The sequence below is a fragment of the Panthera tigris genome, chromosome F2 (assembly GCF_018350195.1).
Source record: "Panthera tigris isolate Pti1 chromosome F2, P.tigris_Pti1_mat1.1, whole genome shotgun sequence".
Taxonomy (NCBI): domain Eukaryota; kingdom Metazoa; phylum Chordata; class Mammalia; order Carnivora; family Felidae; genus Panthera; species Panthera tigris.
This window is the reverse complement of record NC_056676.1, coordinates 67,460,512-67,482,968: the sequence shown is the minus strand read 5'-3', so window position 1 is coordinate 67,482,968 and position 22,457 is coordinate 67,460,512. Positions and strand designations below refer to the sequence as shown.

At 41.3% G+C, this 22,457-nt stretch overlaps 1 protein-coding gene across 2 annotated transcripts in view; it reads right to left on the bottom strand.

Moving 5' to 3' along the window:
• NSMCE2 (NSE2 (MMS21) homolog, SMC5-SMC6 complex SUMO ligase) overlaps positions 1-22,457 on the bottom strand; it is a 217,515-nt gene that overhangs the window by 102,865 nt on the left and 92,193 nt on the right. Inside the window, exon 5 of one of the 2 annotated variants that reach the window (XM_042973228.1) lies at positions 5,698-5,781. The exons of the other annotated variant lie outside the window; for it this stretch is intronic. Within the exon in view, the coding sequence (XP_042829162.1) occupies positions 5,698-5,781 (84 nt within the window). The remainder of the gene's footprint in view (positions 1-5,697; positions 5,782-22,457) is intronic. 2 annotated transcript variants of the gene reach the window in all.

Genomic DNA, 22,457 nt, shown 5'->3' with positions numbered 1-22,457 from the left:
TTATAAGTCTTCCTAAGCGCTTTTACTTCTGACATGACTAAAAAGGTCTAACAGGACATAACGTGGCATAAATAATCACTGTTTATTTCTTTCCACAGTTTGGTTTCAATTTTTAACATTAAACTCTTCAATTCATCTGGAATGTATTTTAATGTAAAGTATAAACTTGGGATTTAAAACAGGGTTATTGAAACATTAGCCAATGGTTCCAAAGATTTTTCGTGGGTAAGCCAACGTTCCCCCACTGACTTGAAATCAATCACACAGCCAAATCTTACGTGTGCTTATTACAACAATGTCTATTTATTGTTGTTCTCCTACTGGAACTAAGTTTCACAAAGAAAGGGAGCTGGTTACTTGGGTTCATCTTTGGATCACCAGAGTACTGCTTGGATGAGAGGAAGACAAAAGGCTTTCATCCCGTTTTAATTTTATTATTATTATTATTTTTGTTTTTAGGGAGAAAGAGAGCGTGCAAGCAGGGGAGAAGGGCAGAGGGAGAGAGCAAGAGAATCTGAAGCAGGCTCCACCCCCAGGTGGGGCTCACTCTATCGACCCTGAGATCATGATGTGAGCCAAAATCAAGAGTCACATGCTCAACGGACTGAACCATTCAGGCGCCCCAAGGCTCTCCTCTTTTGACCCCTCAGTGTGATTACCACCTTACTGATTTCTAAGGACAAGCAAATGCTACATTATCGAAACAAATCTGAACTGATCACTGGTACTATTTCTTTCAGTGAGCTGGTGGTTTTCATTTGCTAATATCAGACCGAAGACTTCAAACATTTGGTTTTAAGTGACGGTGTTCGTAATTCTGGAGAAAAAAAAAAAAAAAAAAACAAAACACAACACAGAATTTGGTCATAGCCATTCTAGTTTCATAAAACAAACAGGGAAGTTTTCCATATTTTTCTGTGCTTTGAAGTAGCATTAGAAAGCACAGGAAATACCTGCTCTTTTCAGATCTGACAGAAATGACTGATAAATAGGTCTAGAACTTGCATTTTTGAGGAGGAATCTTTCTTTTAGTCTGATTTTTGCCCCCTTTAGCCATTTAGAGTCAATTTTTGAAGAATTTATTTTTGGTCATTCATTTTACAGATTGAATTTATGGTCATAGGGTTAAAAATATTATTCTTTTCAAATATTGTTTTTTAAAAAAATTCCCTCTGCATCTGAGGTTATATACCTTTTTTTTTTTTTTTAAACCTGTGACTCTGGATCACATTATGGTTGGATTTTTAAAAAAATCAATTTGAATACTTGTCTTTTAACAGAGTAGGGTAGTTATATTGCGTGGTAATGAATATGTTCAGTTTCAATTTAAACTATACTCTGCTTTTTAATGCCTCCAAATTGTTTTCTCCTTACCACTCTCCCCGTCCCTTAACCATATTAAAAGGTCTCCCCCAACTCTTGGCCAATCAAGAAACTTTCCATCCCATTTCTACGCTAGCCCTGCTTCACTCACAGCTTTCTTCATTTCTCTCATTTCTTATTTCTTTACAGAAGCCAATAGTAAGATAGCATGGAGTCTCCTGGCACTCCTATATCTTCCTTCTGCCTGCCAAACTGTCGAAGCATTTTTATAATTGTAGGTCCCTGTTATTATTAGTCTGTTACATTCATTTTTTGAGGGCTCCTTTATCGTTAGCATAACGACGGCTTACTACTTTATGAATAACTGTTATTCATAGTTAATTCCATACCGCTTAAGGAAAAATTCTATTACGATTCTTCCCTTCATTGAGTTTAATTTATTCTAATTACTTGTTTGGCTCTAGCATGGCTTTGCATTTTTGTTTGTTTTTCAGGACAAGTACACAAGTGGGATTTTTCGCAAGTCGTTCAATGTCAAAGATGATCTTTTCGTGCCCTTTCAATGAAAGCAATGACGCCCAGCTGGCTGTAGAATTGGAATAACAGCACTCTCCCCCTAACGTCTAATGTGATGCTCCATTGCTTTCCTCACACAAAGTCGGTAGGTGACTGGGTACAAATTTATTCTCCTTTTGTGGACATCTTCTCGTTCACCCCACCCTATCCCATCACCACACATCGGGATGCTTACAGTTTATTCCTTTTTTAAGTATAACAATTATGTCAGAATACATTTAAAAGAGGATTTTTCATCATTATTCTTTTTGTTAATAACTGCTTTACTGAGATGTAATTCACATAGCATAAAATGTCTTCATTATTTTTTGCCAGCCACCTCTGAGCCCTTTGATGTGAAGATTCACGATTCCCTTCAGTCAAAGTGGAGTCTGAACGTGTGAAGTTTAATATGGAAGCTCAGGCTACCACCACCTTGAACCAGAAGCCTACCCGCTACCGTCCTGAAGCTGACTGTTGCTGCCACACTGCCACTCCTCCCTCCTGTTCCCCAGGCTCCACCTTGGAACAGGCATTATGTTCTTTATACTCTTTGGCTTTCTCATCAGATTCCTCTTCTTTCTCCATGGCTTTGCCTGGTCCAATCCTCAGCCCTCCTCTCCTCTCATTCTACATACTCCTCCTGGCTCCAACTATCGTCTCTATCAGTGACTCTCAAGCCCCACCCTGAATACTTTTATGTAGAAACTTTCTCCCATCAGCAACCTGTCATTAAACATGCTGACTCTCAACTACAGGGATATCCTGAAATCTCAGGAGCGGCATTTATAGCCTGAAGAAACACTTCTCCTGCCCAGCACCTGAGACACATCTGTTCCATCTCTGGTGACCAGCACCATCATCTGCTGAGCTGTCCACTCCAGAAGGCTGCACGTCATTGCCGCTGGACATGAGGACGGAAATGGTGTCTCATCTAGTTTGCTACCATTCATCAGGATGCACCAGATAGACTTCTGGTTCAAGATGGTAACCTGAGCTTATATATTAAACTTCACACATTCCCCGCCACCTTAGCTAAAGGGAATCATGAATTCTCACATCAAAGGGCTCAGGAGTGGCCAGCAAAAAAATAACAACAACAACAACAACAACAATAAAGAGTGCCTAATACATAGCACAACAAGTATTGGTTGAAGCAATGAATTCAATCAATCGCTAAGTTCTATGGTTTCCAATTCATTTTCTTCCCACTCCTCCCCTTCTTTTCATCCATAGTCAGCACTTGAGTTAAAATCACTATTACTGTCTGCTTGGTTTACTGCTGAGTCTGCCAGCCTCCCGTCCTGCTTGTCCCAACCCATTTTCCATGCCACAGTCTCTTATCTTCCTCACAGGTCAGTTCTTATCATCCCTCCACCAAGTCCTTTTAAAATCAAATCTGAATTTCTCAACATGACCCACAAGTCTCTAATGCCCTTGACTTTGTACATAGCATTCCTACTACTTGGGAGAATAACTCCAGTGTCATTGTAAGGAGAACTTCTTGAGGAACCAAAGCTGAATTAAACACCTGTCTGATGTGCTCCCCCAAATAGTCTATATTTGCCCTACAACTGCATCAGTTCTGTGTTGTAATTGTCTGTTTCTTGTCTATCTCGTCAATTACGGTGGAAATTTTGATGGGTGGGCCACTGTCCTTTACACTGTATTTCAGTGCCCTGCATGGTTCCCGGCAGAGAGTAGGCATTTGATGGGCATCTGGTGAATGAATACATCTTCATATACCACAAGTGACCATGCAAGCAGACAACTTTGGAATTCTATCATTGGCAGAGGGGTTCTGAATCAGTGGAGATCCGTAAACAGGCAGTAACAGTGCATGAACATCACAGAATTGTACCCAACATTTTATGTGTATATACATTTGTTGAGGGTAATTTTTAGACTGTCTAAACAGTCAATAATCCTAAAAATTTAAGAAATGCTTGATTCGAAAGGACTCTTCTGAAGTGTATTACAAACTAGCAAAACCAAAATGTAGATACATACATACAACACACATATACACACAGGGATTGCCCTGACGCTACCCAGCCTTAAGGTAAACCTTTTACTGAAAAGAGACAAGGTCAGAGAGTCGAGGGCTGCAATCCCTGAATAAAAACAGATGCCACCAAAGAACTGAGGCAGAACAGAGAGAAAAAAGGAACTTCTGTCTCCGTGACAATTTTACACGGGGTCCTCATGCAGTCAATGTGTGAAAGGGTGGTTTCCATGCAAAGGGTATCAAAGTCTGAAGAGATCTGTATAATTTTGAAAATTGAAAACTTCAGCTTGCCATAATGCTGCTCAACTTCAGGGAAGTTGGTCTTTTCAGTTCTGGCCGGTGACTTCCCTATCTAGACGCTGACCTTCAACAAAAGGCAAGAGAAAAGGAAGAGGAAGGCAGTGGGCTAGGCTTATGACAAGGGAGGCGCAGGAAGGGGGGAGGTCAAACCCTCATCACATCTCAGGTGACCCTCTTTCCCTGGCTCACTCTACTCCTCCACTCATAGTACAGTTTACGTACTTCCCGAATTGCAGGAATCTTGACAACGTATCAGGCACTTTGGTCAAACGATAAAATGTACGTAAGTTCTGAAAAACACAGGCAGTTTTGAAAGTTCTAGGGTTTCCTTTTTTCTTAATAAATGCTGACCATGTGCATCCTCCCCTAAAGTAATTAAACATTTAACAAAGATAGGGAATATGATCTTTTTTTCGTAAGTTTTCATATCAGCATACTGCCTGGTTTGCTTTAGAAAATGTTAACTTCGGTCTGAGATGTTACTAATCCACAAAGGTAGGACAGGTAGTTCAGAGTGGTGACAGGCTTGATTACTTGGTGTTTCAATGCCAGCTGGCCTAACTTCCATCACTGCAGAGTCCGCAGGGTAGTTACTGATCTTGCATCTAAGATGTCTCTAGGTGTGAAACAAACGTCACTTACAACATATGGAACTGGACCCTGTCCTCATTAGCAGCATCTTTCATCCAAAGGAAATGAAAGCCCGTTTGGTGAATTGGGTCCAAAGGCCTGGCGAATTCTCTTGACCAGTTAATTAGCATCTAGGTAATCAGGAATGGTCCACCCTACCTGTCTAGCAATTCAGCCCCGGGATCACTTAACAACACACAAGAACAGCTCTCGTGATGCACACAGATGGGAGCCCCATGAATTTATTATACATACTATTAATCCACTAGTGCCTAATTCTGCTGCAGAACTCCAATTGTGTAAATGGACAGAATCGTGAATGCTACAAAAATAGTTTTTAAAAACCAAGTTTGTCAAACATCCCTTTAAGATCCTATATTCAACTATTCTATCTGGACTTTTTGTGAGGTTTTAATCTACTCCCAAAAATGTATTACTTTAAATAATAGTGACAAGTGAGGACTGCTCTGGGTAAATTCCTGATGCATTTATGGGGAAACTTGGTGATCAGTTATTCTGGCTGGAAGCCGGGGTGAAAGGGGAAGTAGAGAAGAAAGGGGAAAAGTTATAATTTAGTAAAGTCCCACCCGACAGCGTAATATTTGACGCCATATTCACTTAAAAAAACAAACCTCCAGGACTCGCTTAAGAGTTGTAATGGGTTTTGCCCTGATATCCTTCTTAGCAGGAAATGGCGGGTAACGATTTAGTGAAATCTGGTCTAAGTTCCGTTATATTCATAGATGAGCTGAACATGTCACTGAGAACTGGGCTGTACTGTTTCCGTAGCAGTGTGTGGGATCTGAAACCTTTTCGGATGCTACTGGGACTGTTCTGAGCAAAGAGAGAAAGATGAGAACGGAAGAAAAAAATTCGATAACCTCGTCCATTGCCTGCTCTACTTGCATCCTTATCCTTAATCTTGTCGACCTCATTGTGTCTTCCATCTTCTTTAGGTTTCGCTGCTGCAAGAGAGACCCAGGTTAGGAAGTGTGACTTGAGAATGATGCCAGGATCAATGCTGACAATGAGATGAGAGCCGGAGTGAAGCCAGAAGAGGCCGAGAAGCCAGAACTGGAAATGAGTTGTCAGAGATGCTCATGATGAGGCATCTACAGTATACATTCCACCCCTCCGTACAGGGGTGAAATTTGCCAAACTGAACAAGTAATACTCACCCAGAAGAAAAGGGTCTACTCTCGCTGAGATCATTTAATTTGGTACTAAGTGAGATGTGCACGTGATGAAGATGTTCTTAATACACTACTTCTGGGAGGAATCATTCTTGTGAAGTGTGGAATGGGAAGGAAGCATGAGGCATGGCGACATGGATGCGCATCACCTGGGACATCCAGCAGTCTGCTCCCACAGATGCCCTCAAGGTAGTATTCACCTTGAGGGGCCTCACAGACTCTGACACCCGATCTCATGGACTGGACCCAGGAATGCAGACTCATGCTAACAAAACTCACAAGACACAGATGTATTAAAAAAAAAAAAAAAAAGAAGAAGAAGAAGGCGACTTTATTATTTACAGTGAACAACAGAAGAATCAGGTGTACTGAATGTCCATCAGCCTGATAGTGAATTATCTCCTTGGGAAGGAAAATTTACCGCAGGGAAGCGTGGTGGGCATGGACGCAGAGCAAGTGGAGTTAATTACACAGGATTCCAGCACCAAACGGCATAAGGCTCTGCAGCTCTCTACAAGAGGGTTACCCACCTGCCAGGCAGGCTGGATGCTTGCCTCAGCCTGGCAGGTGCTACTGCTCAGAAGGTGCTTTGCTGGGTATCACCACAATTAAATCGATCGGTTTTCTTTTTCTCTGTTTGAGAGACAGAGAAAATGCTCATCTGATGAAGATTTTATATGTTTGGGTAGTTTTAAGATGTCAATACCCTCAATTAGGGTATAGTCAAATTTTACTGTCCAAGGAGTCTTTATGTCTCTTAAGATCACAATGGCTCTCTTGGCTTTAATCTCTTTGATGTTCATTTCTTCGATGAATTTTCAGAGAGTATTTTCGTTTCTCTGCTTTCTGAGATCAAGAGGGGCACCGCAAGGTGGACTCCACATTTGCCTACAGGTTCCACAAAGTGTCAGTTAAATTCAAATCAACCTGTACTCTCTGTGCCAACTTTATGCCCACTGCTGTGCCAGGTACAAAATAACATTCAAAACAGCCTCTAAGGAAATGTTGTATCTACTGGATGCCTACAGCCTTTCTCTCTTTTTAAGGTACAAGAAATATAAAGATAAACACAACATTGTCTTGTTCCCTTTAAGTCTTGCAAAGGAACAAGATACGTGTGTTTAAAAAAAAAAAGAAAAAGAAGGTGCTGTGCCAAGTGGTATAAAGCATGGCAGAGGGAGGTCCTTTTATATTTATGGGCAGAGACAGAAGCCACATCTTTCTGTAAGTCTGATTAAAAAAAAAACAACCAAATAACACTGATGATTACTTTAAAAATTTAACAACAGTGAAGCATGAAATAGAAGTTCCTTCCTTTCTACTTCTCCACCCCTGTTCTACCTCTCAAGGTTGCCCCCAGTAGTTTGGTGAATACTCTTCCAGATCTTTTTCTACGTATATGAAACACACACACACACACACACACACACACACACACACACACACACACACACGCTTCAGCAGCCCCAAACACACATATTTATATACATAAGCATAAATTTATATATTATATCAACATGCAAAATTTATATATTACACATCCCATTTATGTAATATATACACATATGTGAGATTGTAATATATATATTGTTTTATAACTTCTTCTACATTTAATTTTTTGTTGTCAGTTATAACATGTATTTTAAAAAGTACAAAAAATAAATATGCTGTTTAGAAACCAAACTACTCTGGTTGCTCCCACCAAGTCAATAAACAGAAAATTCTCAGTGCCCCAGAAACCCCCTGCATCCACCCCCCCCCCCCAATATCATCATGCTGAATCTTATGTTAATCATTTCCTAGCTTTCTGTATAGTCTCACTACCTATGAGGCAGGCAAAGCTCAAATTAGCCTGCATCAAATGCCCTCAGGGCAACAGCAGCTTCTGTTCTCTAAATCTCCATGGATTCTGTTTCTTAGATTTCCTTTGATTTTCAGTCCTTTGCTGCTCTGAGGATGTTTTCTTATACATATTCAATAGTTGGGGTTGTTTTCAGCAAGAGGATTGTTCAAGTAATGTGATGGGCTGTATTTCCAGTAACAGAAATCTGTGTCACTTGTCAACTTCTTTCTGTGTTACAGTTATATGTATAAATGTAGAGTCTTACCTACTAGATCCTGACTCCTTGGGGGTTATGGGAGGCAAACGTTCTTAATCTGCCACGGCACACAACAGTGAAATGTGCAGTCAACGCACAAAGAGTAAAGAGCAAAGGAACGGACATGAGAACGAATATGGAATTACACCTGTGCCGGAGGGGTTGCCATTTCCTTGTTTCGAAGGGAGAGGAGATGTGGATGCATAAAACGATCTGACATGAAACAATTTGAGGCAACAAGGCAATGTTTTCAACGAAATCACCTCCACTCACCAACGTGGGAAGTTTTCCAAGATACATTGTCAAGTGAAAAAAGAAAGTTGTAAGATGGTGTCTGTGTATAAGACAGATCTATCTCTATCTCCCACGTGTGTAAACAGGCATGTGTGTGACTGTGTGCCCACACACATTCTTGTTTATGCCCAGAAACAATGGCTGTAAGAGCACGTAGCAGTGGTTACTTCTACGAACTGGGCCTGGGAAGCCAGGAGTTAACCTTTTCATTTTCAAGTATCCTATATAATCTTTTTACATGAAGCGATACATTATTTTTATAGTTAGGGGAGAAACTTTTAAATTACATTCAAGGGGAAACATATCTGATGAGAGAAATCAAGAAGAAAAAACAGACAGGAAGACATAAATTATTGGGGAAGGCTCCTTCAAAAAGGCAGGACCTGAAATGAGTCCCAGGCCCTGGTAGAGTTCACACTGGGAGGACAGAGGTGAGGGAAAAGCAGGGCGACGTGGACAAGAGCTGTGTGTGAGCAGATGTTAGGAAGAGACGAGAACGACACCTGAAGAGGACCCCAAGGAAGCTCACCTAGCTCAGGTTAACTCAGTTTACACCGCGAGGCGTGATGTTTAATCAGACACAACGGCATCAAACAGCATCAAACGGGCAACGTCATCAATATTAAGAGCTTATCACTGGTTTCATGGGAAACAGAAGTCATTACAGGGTACTTGACAAGGCAATAACAGAATACTAACCTCGTGGAGGACCTCGTGCAGAATGAAATCAAACGTGAAAACTCCCTAGTAATTTGTAAAGTGCTGCATCAGCAATGATAGGTTTTATTACGCAAGAGTTACATTTTGGGGAGATTATCGTGGTATTTTGGCACAGAACGTACCAAACAGGGGCAGAAAAACTCAGGGCCAGGAGACTCCTCAGCAACAGAATACACCTGTAAGAGCTCGTCCAGTTTTCCCAACCTGAGACGTGCGCATAACGGCCCTGCCTCTCAGGTTTGTTGAAGATTAAGTGTACATAAAATGGCACGGTCACAATGTATTAGTTCGTTTCTTCTCAACGCTATCAGAGTCCAGATGTATGCCGATAAAAAGAAAAACTGATGCCCTGGCCAAGGGAATGAAAAAGATAAAGCCTGAGACTTTTCTAAATAAATAATCAGTAAGGATCTATTTCTGGGATGCCGGGAATGACCGAGGAAAAGATGATTTCGAGCTATCCAGCAGGGGAGACTGGGGAAATGGTCATGTCCCTGAAAGAAATCTACCCAGATCTGTGATCCACAACATCTCTGGAGTCAGGACACTCCTATCACATGACTTTCACCTCCACTGTCTGGTACTCCCGACCCATAACCCTCCCCACTGGGTTTGGGGCAACCTCCTTATGTTAGTATAAATAGATCGTGAAATATTTTAACATAAAAGTGTACTCATATCTATTTTATTTGGGGAAAAAATGTCCAGGATATATTAAAAACCTCAAGACAATGGAGACATGCAAAAGTCACGGACGACTCATTTATCGCAATGGGCAAAATTTAGCAGTACCTTATGACAAATCAAAATGAGCTCCATGTTTGACTTCAAGGAAGAAAGATTCTAGATAAATAAAATATGTGACAGAATTAAACATCTTTGTTTTAAAATTATTTGTATCATCTGAAGACCTGAATCACAAAATTATGAAACCAAAAAAAGTTCAATAAAAATTAATAAAGTAAGTGATTCTTATTTACTGTGTTTTAAAAATTCCCTGCTTCTAAGGGGACTCTTGCCTTCTGAGTTCCATGTTACAACCCTGCGCTGTGGTCTCGAAGTAGAGTTTATTACTGCTTTCCAGTATTCCAGAGGTCTCGGTTGGATACACTTTGTTGCCCAGCTCAAGGTCAAAAGCTCGAGGAATATTATACGACAGAAAACAAAAATTCCAAAAGCTTAAAAGTGCTCCTCTATCATGCTTCAGACTACTTTTCTGTAAGACCACATCGCTGCAGAAGAGGACAGAGTTGGCAATTGTGTAACTAAGCCTCCAGAACTAGTTACAACTCTGGAATGTGATCTGTGTTTTGCAATATACTTGTTCACCATCATATGAAAATCTTGGGAAATAATGTATCTTGTTTACCTGCTAGTTCCTGTCAGAGAATAACTCATTTAAAAGAATGTTAAGACAGTTTCTACATACTTGACAAACTAAAGAGAGGGGGAGGAAGAGGGGAGGAGGAAGAGGAAGAGGAGGAAGAGGAGGAGGAGGAGGAGGAAGAGGAGGAGGAGGAGGAGGAGGAGGAGGAGGAGGAGGAGGAGGAGGAGGAGGAGGAGGAGAGGGAGGAGGGGAAAAGAAATCTATTCTTGTTTCATAGTAAGATGGGAAGGGGAGGTAGGAGAGGATGCATACGAAACAAAACTGGCTCTGAGCAGCCGGCTGTTGAAGATGGGGGTGAGAACACAGAAGCCCACCCTCTAACTGTGCCTTCAGAATGAGCCTCCCCGAAATGCACCGCTGTGGCCTGTGCATTCTTTTGAGCTGAAGACAATCAGGGCTCGCAAGAGTCAGGCAGGAAGAGCTTCTCACCTCCCGCTGAACTGCCTCTAACAATTTAAGTAGAGGGCTTGGTCCTGGAAGAGAATCACCACCAGAGATAACTACAGAGACCGGGAGCTAGGTGTGGTGAGCTGAGGGGAGCTGGCAAAGCCTGCTGGTTCGAAGTCCTCTCTGTGGTCCACTGGCTCCGGATGGCATGACGAACATTTGTTTACCAAATATCGGCTCTTCCCATCTCCCTGCGAAGTGTCTTCCTTCCCTCTGAAGCGTCAGACTCCTGCCACCTTCTGTTTAGCTCGGGGTGGCATAGAAACCTCAGCTGCCTCTCATGTCTTTGTGGGGCTCCTGGACCTAGGCAATTAGGTTTGTCTTTCTCCTTTTAATCCTTTTAATCTCCTGTTAATCTTAAATCGATTTCATTAATAGACCAGTCTAAAGAACCCAGAAGGGTAGAGGCAAAAATTTTCCTCCCTGTACCTGCTTTGTATGTGGAAAGGCTTCATAATAAAAAGTTTAAAAAAGGCACCCACCCAGTTTTTCAAGACTGTCTCCTAGCTCGGTGTCTACGAAGGACTATCACAGTTTTACGAACAGAACTACAAAAAAAATACATCCTGAGAACACTGAGTTAAGATTTCTACAACTCCTGAGGCTTATATGCCCAACGACAAAATTACTGCAGACAATAATCCTGATTATGCTCATAACTCTTCCGTAAAGAAGTTTCACATACATGATCTCAACTGATCTTTAGAATAACACTGTGAGATACGGTGGGTAACATTCCAACTTATGAGAAAGAAATACGAGGCTCAGAGAAATTAAGTGACATTCGTGCATGCATGCATGCATTCCACAAACATTTACTGAACACCTCGTATCTGTCAGGCAGATCTGTCCTGGTATTAGGAATTAAGAGACAAAGAAAACGTGAAAATGTGATTCCGTCTTTCTAGAGGTGCCTGGTCTAGTAGAGGGGAGAGATTTATAGACAGAATTACATGACGATGTGATGCATGGTACAATGCAGTGTTTTTCAAAAACTTTAAACATGATCTGCACTAAGAGATGACATTTTATGTCACAACTCAGGGTATATGAACATAGGTTGAACCGGACAAAAGTTTTATGAAATCACATGATGCACGTGGCATTTTCTAACCTACCCTGTTCAGCATCTTTTATAATAAAATGCTGGTCAAGACCTTTTACAATGATGTCATTATTCACTAGCGGGGTGTGACCTACAGTGCGCAGAAGAGCTATGATCAGAGTTCTGAGGTAATAATGCACAAGGAAACGCAAACTCTGTTCCAGGGAATGAGAACGAGCTTTCAAGAGGTTGGTATCTGAGCACGTATCAATATTAAAGTGGCAGAACTAGAACAAAAGTCTTGAGATGCTTTAATCACTTTGCTTTTGCAGTAACTGCTGTTTTATGCTAGACACATACGAAGCAGCAACCGACTGTGAATCCAGATAAGCTACAGAAACAAGCTCTTTTCTTGAAGACATGTCAGCGACCATCCATTCACATTTACCAAATCCTCGCTGCAGCATAGCACTTCCTGTAGCTTGGCTCATCCTGCTTCCTTCCATCTGTAAAACCATTACGAACATTTTGAGACTATCAGGTTTATTTTATGACTAACAGTCCTAAATATCTGTCCTCTCAAAAATTCTCTAGAATCAGGGTGCCGGGGTGGCTCAGTTGGTTGGGCGACTGACTTCGGCTCAGGTCACAATCTCAGTTTGTGAGTTCGAGCCCCGCGTTGGACTCTGTGCTGACAGCTCGGAGCCTGACGCCTGCTTCAGATTCTGTGTCTCCCCCTCTCTCTACCCTTCCCCTGCTCACACTCTGTGTCTCTCTGTCTCTCAATAATAAATAAACGTTTAAAGAAATTTAAAAAAAAAGGTGTAAAATCAGATACTCTCATTTTTATTAACTACCGGTCTATACCATGATTTTGTTCAGTGCTTTAATCATCTATCTCAAGAGTCTCAAACTATTTGCTGTCAATGCAGGGCAGCTGTATCTGGTGTGTACAGACACTCAGTGAAGGAAAAAGGTAGCGAGCGAGAGCTGATGGCTCCGGGAGAACGAGTGTCTCCTGCTGCTGCCCTCTGCTGTCTAAGAAAGACAGGGGCAAGATCAGGGAGACCCATCAACTTGACTTTGCTTTGCCATTTCTTCCAATAGGAATGTTTCCTTTTTACGTAGGTGTTTTGAGGCTCTATTTGCCCAAGTGAACCAAAGATTCTTTTTGTGAACTTGACCTAGTCTCCTAAGTTCTTTGTGCCTTTTATCCATTAAGCAACAAAGAAAGAAAAGGTGCATTCCCACATCAGCATGTGATCAACTTACAATGGTACCTCTATTCACTGCGTATTCAATAAATATTCATCACAGACACTGATATCGATGCTGAATAGAAAATAAACAAAAGGAAGTAAGTGAACTGAGCTTCATGAGATGGAGGAACTACAGCTGTTTTTCATCCCTACTTCCCCAAGGGGGGAGATGCTTTGAATATCAAGGGTAAAAGATTTTGTTGGCTGAAGGTTGAAAAAACAGTATTCTTAATTAAAATCAAACCAAACTGAACCACCCCCAAAACACCAACCAGCATTTGTGCCTTTAATCATAGAATTGTAGGGTCTTAATAAATGGAAAGTATTCTGGGCTGTGCTTTATAGGTATTAACTCAGTAACAGAGGGCTAGCCAGAAGGAAATGAGAATTCTACTTTTGAGAAAGTTACTGAAAAGCATAAGCCATTTATAAAGACATCCTGATCTTTGGATGAATCTCTTTGTTTAGAAGAGACACTTAGGCTTGATACCTTTGAATATTTTAAGGAAGTCTGAATAGGTCAATGAATTACAGTCTACAAGGTCTTAAAAAAAAGATTTTCATGTTTTAGACTACACAAAAGAGTTATTTCAAGAATACTCACTCTTTAATTTAGAGCACCAGGGATAGCATTTTCAAAAATCTGTAAATATTTAGTTGAGAATCAAATGATAAAATACTAAAACAATCAACTAAAGATTACGTAGCTAAAAATAATAGAAAACAGACTCCTGACTTTTTCATCTGTAATTATTCTTTTACAGAAAGTAGAACTAGGGAATAAAAAAAACTGGGCTCTATTTTGAGGATAAAGCTGAATTTCACCTAGAACAGAGGCTTGGTATGATTTTACTTCCTAAAATCTTTACTGCTCACTTCCAACTCTGAATGAAGCATCTCCAAATGACTGTGCTCCTCTAGGTGCCTCAAACTCCGTATGTCCAAAACGAAACTCTAATTTGCTACCTTTTCCTCCTGACAACCTTCCCAAACAACCATTCTTCTTAATTCCAGTGACCTCTAAAATGGATATACACAGGAAAATCTGCTGGAAAGGAGAGTAATATAAAATAGTAGTATTTCTGTCCTGGATACATACTCAAAAGTATTTAACTATCGGGCTACCTGGGTGGCTCAGTCAGTTAAGCTTCCTTCCGACTCTTGATTTCAGCTCAGGTCATGATCTCATGGTTTGTGAGTTCGAGCCCCGCACTGGGCTGTGCATTGACAGTGTGGAGCCTGCTTGGGATTCTCTCTCTTTCTGCCCCTCCCCAGCTCACGCACACACTCTCTCTCCCAAAATAAATAAATAAATTTTAAAAAAAAAGAAAAGAAAAGAAAGAAAAAGAGTAACCGTTAAGAAGTATGTGATTAAAAAAAAAAAAAAAAAGTTGAGACCACGAACCTAATCCAGACCTCCTCGCTGCCTTGAGACCATCTGTCATCTGTCTTCCCAGTGTGTGAATTCTCCATCCAAATCTCTTCTCCCCGTGTTTGTATTTCCAACAGTACTTAGACCATTGACGCATTTTGCTTGGGTTTCTGTGGCAGTTGTCAATCTTGTCTCGCTCCTTGCAATATCTTTTCCCAACTCACCCTTCACTCTGTCACTACGATTATCTTCACTAGTCAGATAATATCACTCATCGAAAAACCAGCAATGCCTACAAACACCTAACATAGTTTTCAGGGCTTTCTATTCTCTTATCTCCACCTAGGAAAGTAGTGTGCAAAAAAAAAAAAAAAAAGCATGAATCTCAGGACTACATTTGAGTTTTGGTCCTGCCTTTTACAAGCTTTGTGAGTTTGGGGGAAATCACTTAGGTTTGCTGAGCTTTTATTTCCATCTTTGAGTAGTGCTAAAAATAGCTCACAAAACTGTCATGTAAGTCAAATGAGATTATATATGGGCAGGAACTTATTAGCAGAGAGCCAGGCACACACTAACTGAGCACCGACTGTCTGACCCCCTACGAGCTCTGGGTTCATTAGCTGCTACTGCCCTCTGCCTCATTTTCATTACTCTTGCCCCCATGATCCTGGCACGCGACACACCAGCCCCTCTGGAACATTTGCTTTCTCCAACATGCCATGCACTCCCAGCCGCCGGTGGGTCGGATTATACTATACTCACAGCCTCACATGCCCTTTGCCGCTTTCTCCAAGCGAAATTCTACCCAAGCCTCAAGGCCCAGCTCAGATGTCAACTCTTCCAGGAAGTCTTCCCTTTATTCCACCGATCAGAATTAACCACTTTTCCTTTGTGTTCTCCCTGCACACTGCTTGCAGCTTTACTTTAGTATTTATTTCGCTGACTCATACGAAACCATTATAATTACATTAAAAGCAAAATTACATTTACATATATGTTACCTGCATAAATTGTAAGCTTCTTGAAGACAGAAAGCATGCTTTTCTTCTTTTTATTCTCAGCAATTAACACCTTGTACAGGAACGATTTCATAAATGTCTGCTGACTGAATAAATAGATGTATCAAAGCATTTGCAAAAGGAGTAAATTTTTACCAGAACAAAACACCAACCACTTGGCCCAACTTTTGAAGTAATTTTTAAAAAACAACTTCTCCCTGAAAAATACACCATTCTTTAATCTTTACAATACACAAAATGTAAAATAACAAAGAGGTGACCTAAAAATGGTGCATTTTGATAGTGCGGACTCAATGCAAAAAACATTATTTTTAAACTACCAAGCTGACTTTACAAAATGATAATATCCATTATTATCCACTGACTACCAGTGAATATAACAGAGGACAGTGCTTCAATGAGGAAAATCCTGGTGCATTAATAAAATGGAATATTAGGCATCATTTTAAAATCATGTTTTCAAGTATTTAATCAGCTCACATTATAATGAGTGAAATAATCAGGACACAAGGCTGATCTCAATTTTGCAAGCGTGTATTTTATAGGAAAAAAGACTAAGGAAATACAGAAGATGTTAGTATGTGGCTATCTCTAAGTGGTGGGATTATAGGTGATCTTTATCTTTTGACCCTTATATTACCTGAATTTTCTACAACATACACGATTGTTAGCAAAGTAATTTTGAAAAGACTGAATATAAAGAAATTCTAATTAATGCTGAATCAGATTTTCAAATACGTAGGAGTCTTACTGGCCCAATAAGAGACCTCCTGATTTTTAGTATTAATCTCAATTATGCAGGCATAATTAAAAACCAAAAGCTAATGCCAGAGCTTAGAAAAAGAGACTAATAAAAGTCTTCCTCGACTGCACACAGAAAGAGTAAGTGAGCACTGGACTAGCCAGCTGGTAGGCAGCAAAGCCCCAACTCTGGACGGGGAAAGACTCAGCTGGCGTTTCAGCTCGGCCACTTGTCAGCTGTGTGACTTGCTGTCTCTGAGCCGTGGTCACCCCACCCACAAATCAGGGGGTACCTCCCCCCACCTTCTCCCTGTTACCCAGGTGCAGACACCATTTACGAAATCTCTACTACGATGCCTAGAACACGGCAGGTGCTCCTCTGCCTCGTGTCCCGTGGATCTGGGGACTGTCCACCTGACTGAAGATGGAGGAGAAGGAGTACAGGGGGGCTCACTCTCACTTAAAGAGAACGCAAGGGGCCTGGGTGGCCCAGTCGGTCAAGTGTCCGACTTTGGCTCGGGTCGTGATCTCACGGTCCGTGAGGTCGAGTCCCGCATCGGGCTCTGTGCTGACAGCTTGGGCCCTGGAGCCTGCTTTGGATTCTGTGTCTCCCCCCAGCCTCTGAAAAATAAATAAACATTAACAACAACAACAACAAAAACTAAAGAGACTAGAAGGTCTGGCTAAGCTTGCTGGGCAGCAAAGGCTGATTCTGAAGCAGGTGCTGAGTGGCCACCAGCACTTCAGACTGAAGCAGCCATCCCGCTGGCAGATACCTCTGTGAGGGGGACGGGTCCACAACGAAGCTGCTGAGGGTGGGGATTAAGAAGGACACAGAAAGATGGCGGGGCGGGGGGGGGAGGGGGGAGAGCAAGTTCTAAAAGGCAGTGCCGTCTAAAGGGCACAGAGAAGAGGAAGCCGAGGGAGAAAGCAGAAACAACCAGGCTGTCAAACAGGGAGGAGTAAGGGGGAGAGGGAAAGTTGTCTCTTCCTCTTCTTTATCTTGCCCACAAATATTCTCTCCCGACCCCAACAGCTGCATCTCCAAAACGACATCTGTATTCTCAGGAGTGACCCCCACTCCCTCTGACAGGTGGCATGGCTTCCTCCGGAGTCAGGAAGTGAAAATCTCGGGAAACACTCACGTAGCGTAGCGTGGCCGGCAAAGCCCAAGCTGGCATCCCAAGCCCTCAAGGCGCCGAGGTGTCGAGGATGCCATCTAGAACTGATCCCGGCTACAGACGGGAGGGGGCACAGTGCCAGGAAAGCGGCCGTCCACCCATCTCCTTTCTGTTCCTGAGCATCCCATGTCCTCCCTTGCACTTCAACTACAAAGGACGCACTGTCTTCAATTACAGGCGACCCACGCGAACGCCCCGTGACTAGAGTTCACCATCTGATAACTGTACGGTCACCTTCCCTTTCCGGTGAATTTATAAAGTGTTATTTTAGAATGTCAGGATGAGACAAGTTGAAAAGAAAGCTCACACAAAGACTGGGGCGCAAGAAATATTTAGTCAGAAGCCGCCATGCCCTCAGGGAACAAATGCATCTCTTTCCACAGCGCATCATTTGATCACTCACGTTAGTTTAATATGCAGAGAAAAAAGCCCGGGACAAAATGTTTGATTCTGGGTTTCTTGAAGAAAACTGTATGTGCTTTTTTTTTTTTTTTTTTTTTTTTAACAATATAAAGTGTGTACTGAATCAAAAGCGTAAATTATTGCTAAGTGTTACATATGTGGGTGCTAAGTGAGGTCAACTTCGGTGACTTCCATTAAGCTGTAACAAGCCTATTAAAAATCCAGCTTTTGGAAATCATTACTGGAAAATAAAAAATAAAAAAAAAAAGAAAAAAGAACCGCGGATACTATACCTGGAAATGCATTTATACCCACCAAGCCAAATCATAATTTGCCTACAATGGACCAAAGCTGGGCTGCATGAGGTGAAAACCACAGGGTCCTTGCAGACAACTCTGTTCAGCAAATAAGGACAGTGGGCCATGTTAAGAGAAAACCCTTTCTTATAAAATAGGCCAAGACATTAAAAAATACCCTACCAAAGAAAACAAATGTCCCCCAAAGCACTGAAACTAACACAAAATGCCAGGGGGCCTCCCTGGAGAGAAGCTTCTTTGCTCCCTGTCCCTGGACGCCCTCCTTCTCAGGAGGTGCTTCACCTACAGGACACGGGCGCAGGGCCAGCTGATGGTTTTCACTTCTTCCACTTCAGCTGCAGCCATCGGGAACGTGGACAGAGCCAAGGAAGAAACAAGAGCTGCAGGGTCTGAATAACTGTTTGGTAGTGGTGACTATAAAAAAAAAAAAATCATTGGGCTGGAGGTGAATGGAGTTGACAGGACAGAATGAGGTTGTCAGAGAACTTAGTTAGAAGAGCCACGACACAAGGGAAGAAACACGGCCTTCGGACGATGGAAAACTTTACTTGGAGCTGAGCTGTTTCCAGGCACTGCTCTCTGAATGGCAGAACCCCGCACTGGTTTAAGAGTTGATTTTAGTCTCTGAGGTCATGTGAAAGAACACTGAGTCCTCAGACTCAGCTCATTTCAGGGACTGGCACATATAGCCTAAGAAAGATATGCTGGGTACGTGGTAAATCGCTCTCAGAATTAGCCTACTTATGAAGGCACTTTGTTTTAGCAACACAGGTTTTAGCAAAAGTACTCCGAAATCATCACTCATTTTTTAAAAAAAAATCTAATACTCCACAAAAGAGATCCCGTTATTCCTGGTGTACTGACCCCCCACTTTCTCCTACTTATTCTAAGTGTCCTTTCTTTTTCCTCAGCAAAGCCAATCAACAAGAGGCAGTTTATGCAATGGTTAAAGGCATGGACTCTGCAGCCAGATTTCCTGGGTATGAATCATGAATATGAAGTTGGGCCAACTGCTCAGCTCTCTGAGTCTCAACACCTTCCTTTGTAAAATGGGAATGATACCACCATCTCCACCTCACAGCACCCTGAGCACAGCTGGTACACAGTAAGTGCTCATACAATGTCAACAGTTGCTATTGGCTGAAAAAAAAAAAAGTTACTACCACAAGGTCATGACATCTTTGTACCTAGACTTTAAAAAAAAAAAAAAAAGCAGATGATGAGTGTATTTAATAATTTGCCTAACTGCCTCTCCAAGTGAAGACTGCACTTCTTGAAGGCTTATTAATTTTTTTTTATCTCAAATATCTCACACATTTCTGGCGTATAAGAGCTCAATAAACGTTTGAGTACAGAAATGAAGGAAAGGAACGGAACAAAACTTGGCTGACTAAATATGGTGAGCAGTTGTACTACTGGTCATATAAGTACATTCATATTCAGTGAGCTTTTATTGAATACCTACTGTGTGCTGGGCCCCGCACGAAGACTTTAGGTTATCTTCGTACATTTCTATGGACTAGACCCACCTACACAACTGTAATAAACACAGAGTGGCTACTGGGCTATGCTGAGATTTATCTGGATTAGCCCTTTCAGCTTACAACCTGAGAAGCGTTGGTTAACTAGACCTTGAGTTAATTTTCCAGCCACACAAATAACTCGTTTATATACCTCCCAAACGTAGCAGCAGAGGGTCAGTGTGACCACGACACCGGAGAATGCTACGGCACGACCTGGCAGCCTTCGCACCTTAACCTAGATCCTCTAGATCTAAGTAAGGCAGGATGATGGAATCCCTTTGGGATACAAAAAGCACCTTGGTGATATTTTTAGCACCCACAGGGTCCAAGCCAGAAAGCCCGGCTTTAAAGGTTCTCTTTAACCACAGAATAAGGAACTACATTTCACATTCAAGGTTTGGCAGCAACCCAGTTTTCAAATGTTAGGTTTTCATGAAATCACCATATGTCATAGGGAAAATTCATATTGATCTCAGCTCTTTTACTCTTTCCTTTATCGGGAAGAAAATTCTAAGGCGATGTAAATGGGTAAGTGAATTTCAGTCTTCTGAAAGGGCTTTTCGGGTGTGGCTGAGATAGCTAACTTTGAAAACTTAGCAACACAGGATACATTATGAGTAAGTTCTTTACTTTTTTTTTTTTAAATAATGATGCTAACTCACCAGATCCTTCTGAAAGAGTCCTTTTATTAATTTCAATGAAGTCAAGTAGAGAACAAGTTGTAATATGAAACACAATTTATGCAACTATGTTGAAATTCTCTGCCAGAGTTGCATCTCCCAGTGTAAGAATTTTATGGTAAAACAGTTTCAAAATAATATCAAGCATTAGGTTAGGCTCATTTTGGTTTTAGGCTATCATAGGAAAACTCTCTTTATAAATCATTGAAATCCTAAGGCAAAATGATAGTGCCTTTAAATAGAAAAAAAAAAAAACAAAACAAACAAAAAACAACCCATGTTCCCACAGATTATAATAAAAGAGTTGAAACTAAGCCTCAGTTGAAATTATACTGTTAGGCAACTCCAAAAACTAAACACAAAAACATGTTAAAATAAAAGATTGCAACACCATGGGAAAATCAATCTCATATATATAGTTTTAGATTCTCAGCCATCCTGACCCCAGCTCAGATGAGACCAACTGACGATCCTTAATAGTTTTCCTACAGTTGGCCAACAAGCTGTTCACTCCCTCCTCAGTCACACAGTTACTCGGGGGAAGGCATGCGATACGTGTATTTAAAGGGCCAATAGAAATCCCGTGGGTGGGTTTGGTCTGCCTTTCAAAACCAATGAACTTCCCATTATATAATCTCTAATAACAAGAGAGAACTTTACAGGTCATACACCCAGCTTAACTACAAGGCAGGCTATGTTACATGCCTCACCACATTAAAAAAAAGAAGAAAAAGAAGAAGAAGAAGAAGAAGAAGAAAGAGGAGGAGGAGGAGAGGGGGGAGGAGGAGAGGGGGGAGGAGGAGAGGGAGGAGGAGGAGGAGGAGGAGGAGGAGGAGGAGGAGGAGAAAAGAAGCTTTCAGGATGGCACATTTCCATCTCATCAGCTAATGTCAGAAAATTAATGACTCCTACTTGGTAGTACTACTAAGCTCGTTTTTTATAATGATTTTCAGGAAGTATGATGTTTTTGATCAGAAAAGCCCAAGCATCTAAAACAAAACCTCCATGACATTTTATTAATTCTTTAAAAGATAAAGTAAGTCTTTTAACCACAGGAGAATTCTGAGAATCTAGCTTTTCCAGAAAGCCCAAGAAAAATACTTCAGTTTCACCATTCTCAAATTCATTTGACTTTGAAACAAAATAAACATATTACTCTATTTAATATCGTTGCACAAGCGAATTCACAAGAATGAAATCTGTTCAGAGTTCCTAGAAAAAATGTAGCAATACAGGCTGCCAACTTGTTCAATGTCAAGCTCTAGGCAATATAGCAGCACTAGCAGTAAATGACTCAGAGTGAGTCACGCTTAAGCTATTTTTGCTTTTAAAGTACTGCCAGGCACTGTGTTAATATTCAACCCAGAGTAAATTTAGCCCAACAAGAAAACAAGTGTTTCCATGGCTGCTTCTTCACAGTGTTTATGGTATATATGCAGCCATTAGGCACAGGAATCCAGCCAGATAAATTAAGGAGAAATGCTCATCTTTCATTTACATCCAGGCTTCGGAACACTGGAAACACTAAATGCAACTCAGGCTATTCTTCCATCTGCTTCTATCTGCTCTTCCAGAGACCAAACAGCCAATATGTAGAGAGTACAGCATTAATCATTCATATAAAAGTCTGTGTCATTAAAGTACCTTCAGTGGATTGTTGTTCATGGATTTCATTTGGCTCTGTATTAGGAGGCATAACCGGTCACATGTCTCTGATAGTACAGCCACAGGAGAAAACAACACTTACAAAGTATCTAGCAGAAACAGTAGAAAACGTGGTCTACGGATGTCAACTGGAATCATTATATGGTATCATGTACAGTAAATGATCGGAGTCTGGTAACGTAGTAATGTGAACACTCAGAAGGTGTGCAAAAAACTTTATGGGAGATGAATGGCTAGCATCTGATCTGAAACTATCTCAATTTTTCAGAACATGCTAATTTCTATTACAAATGCACA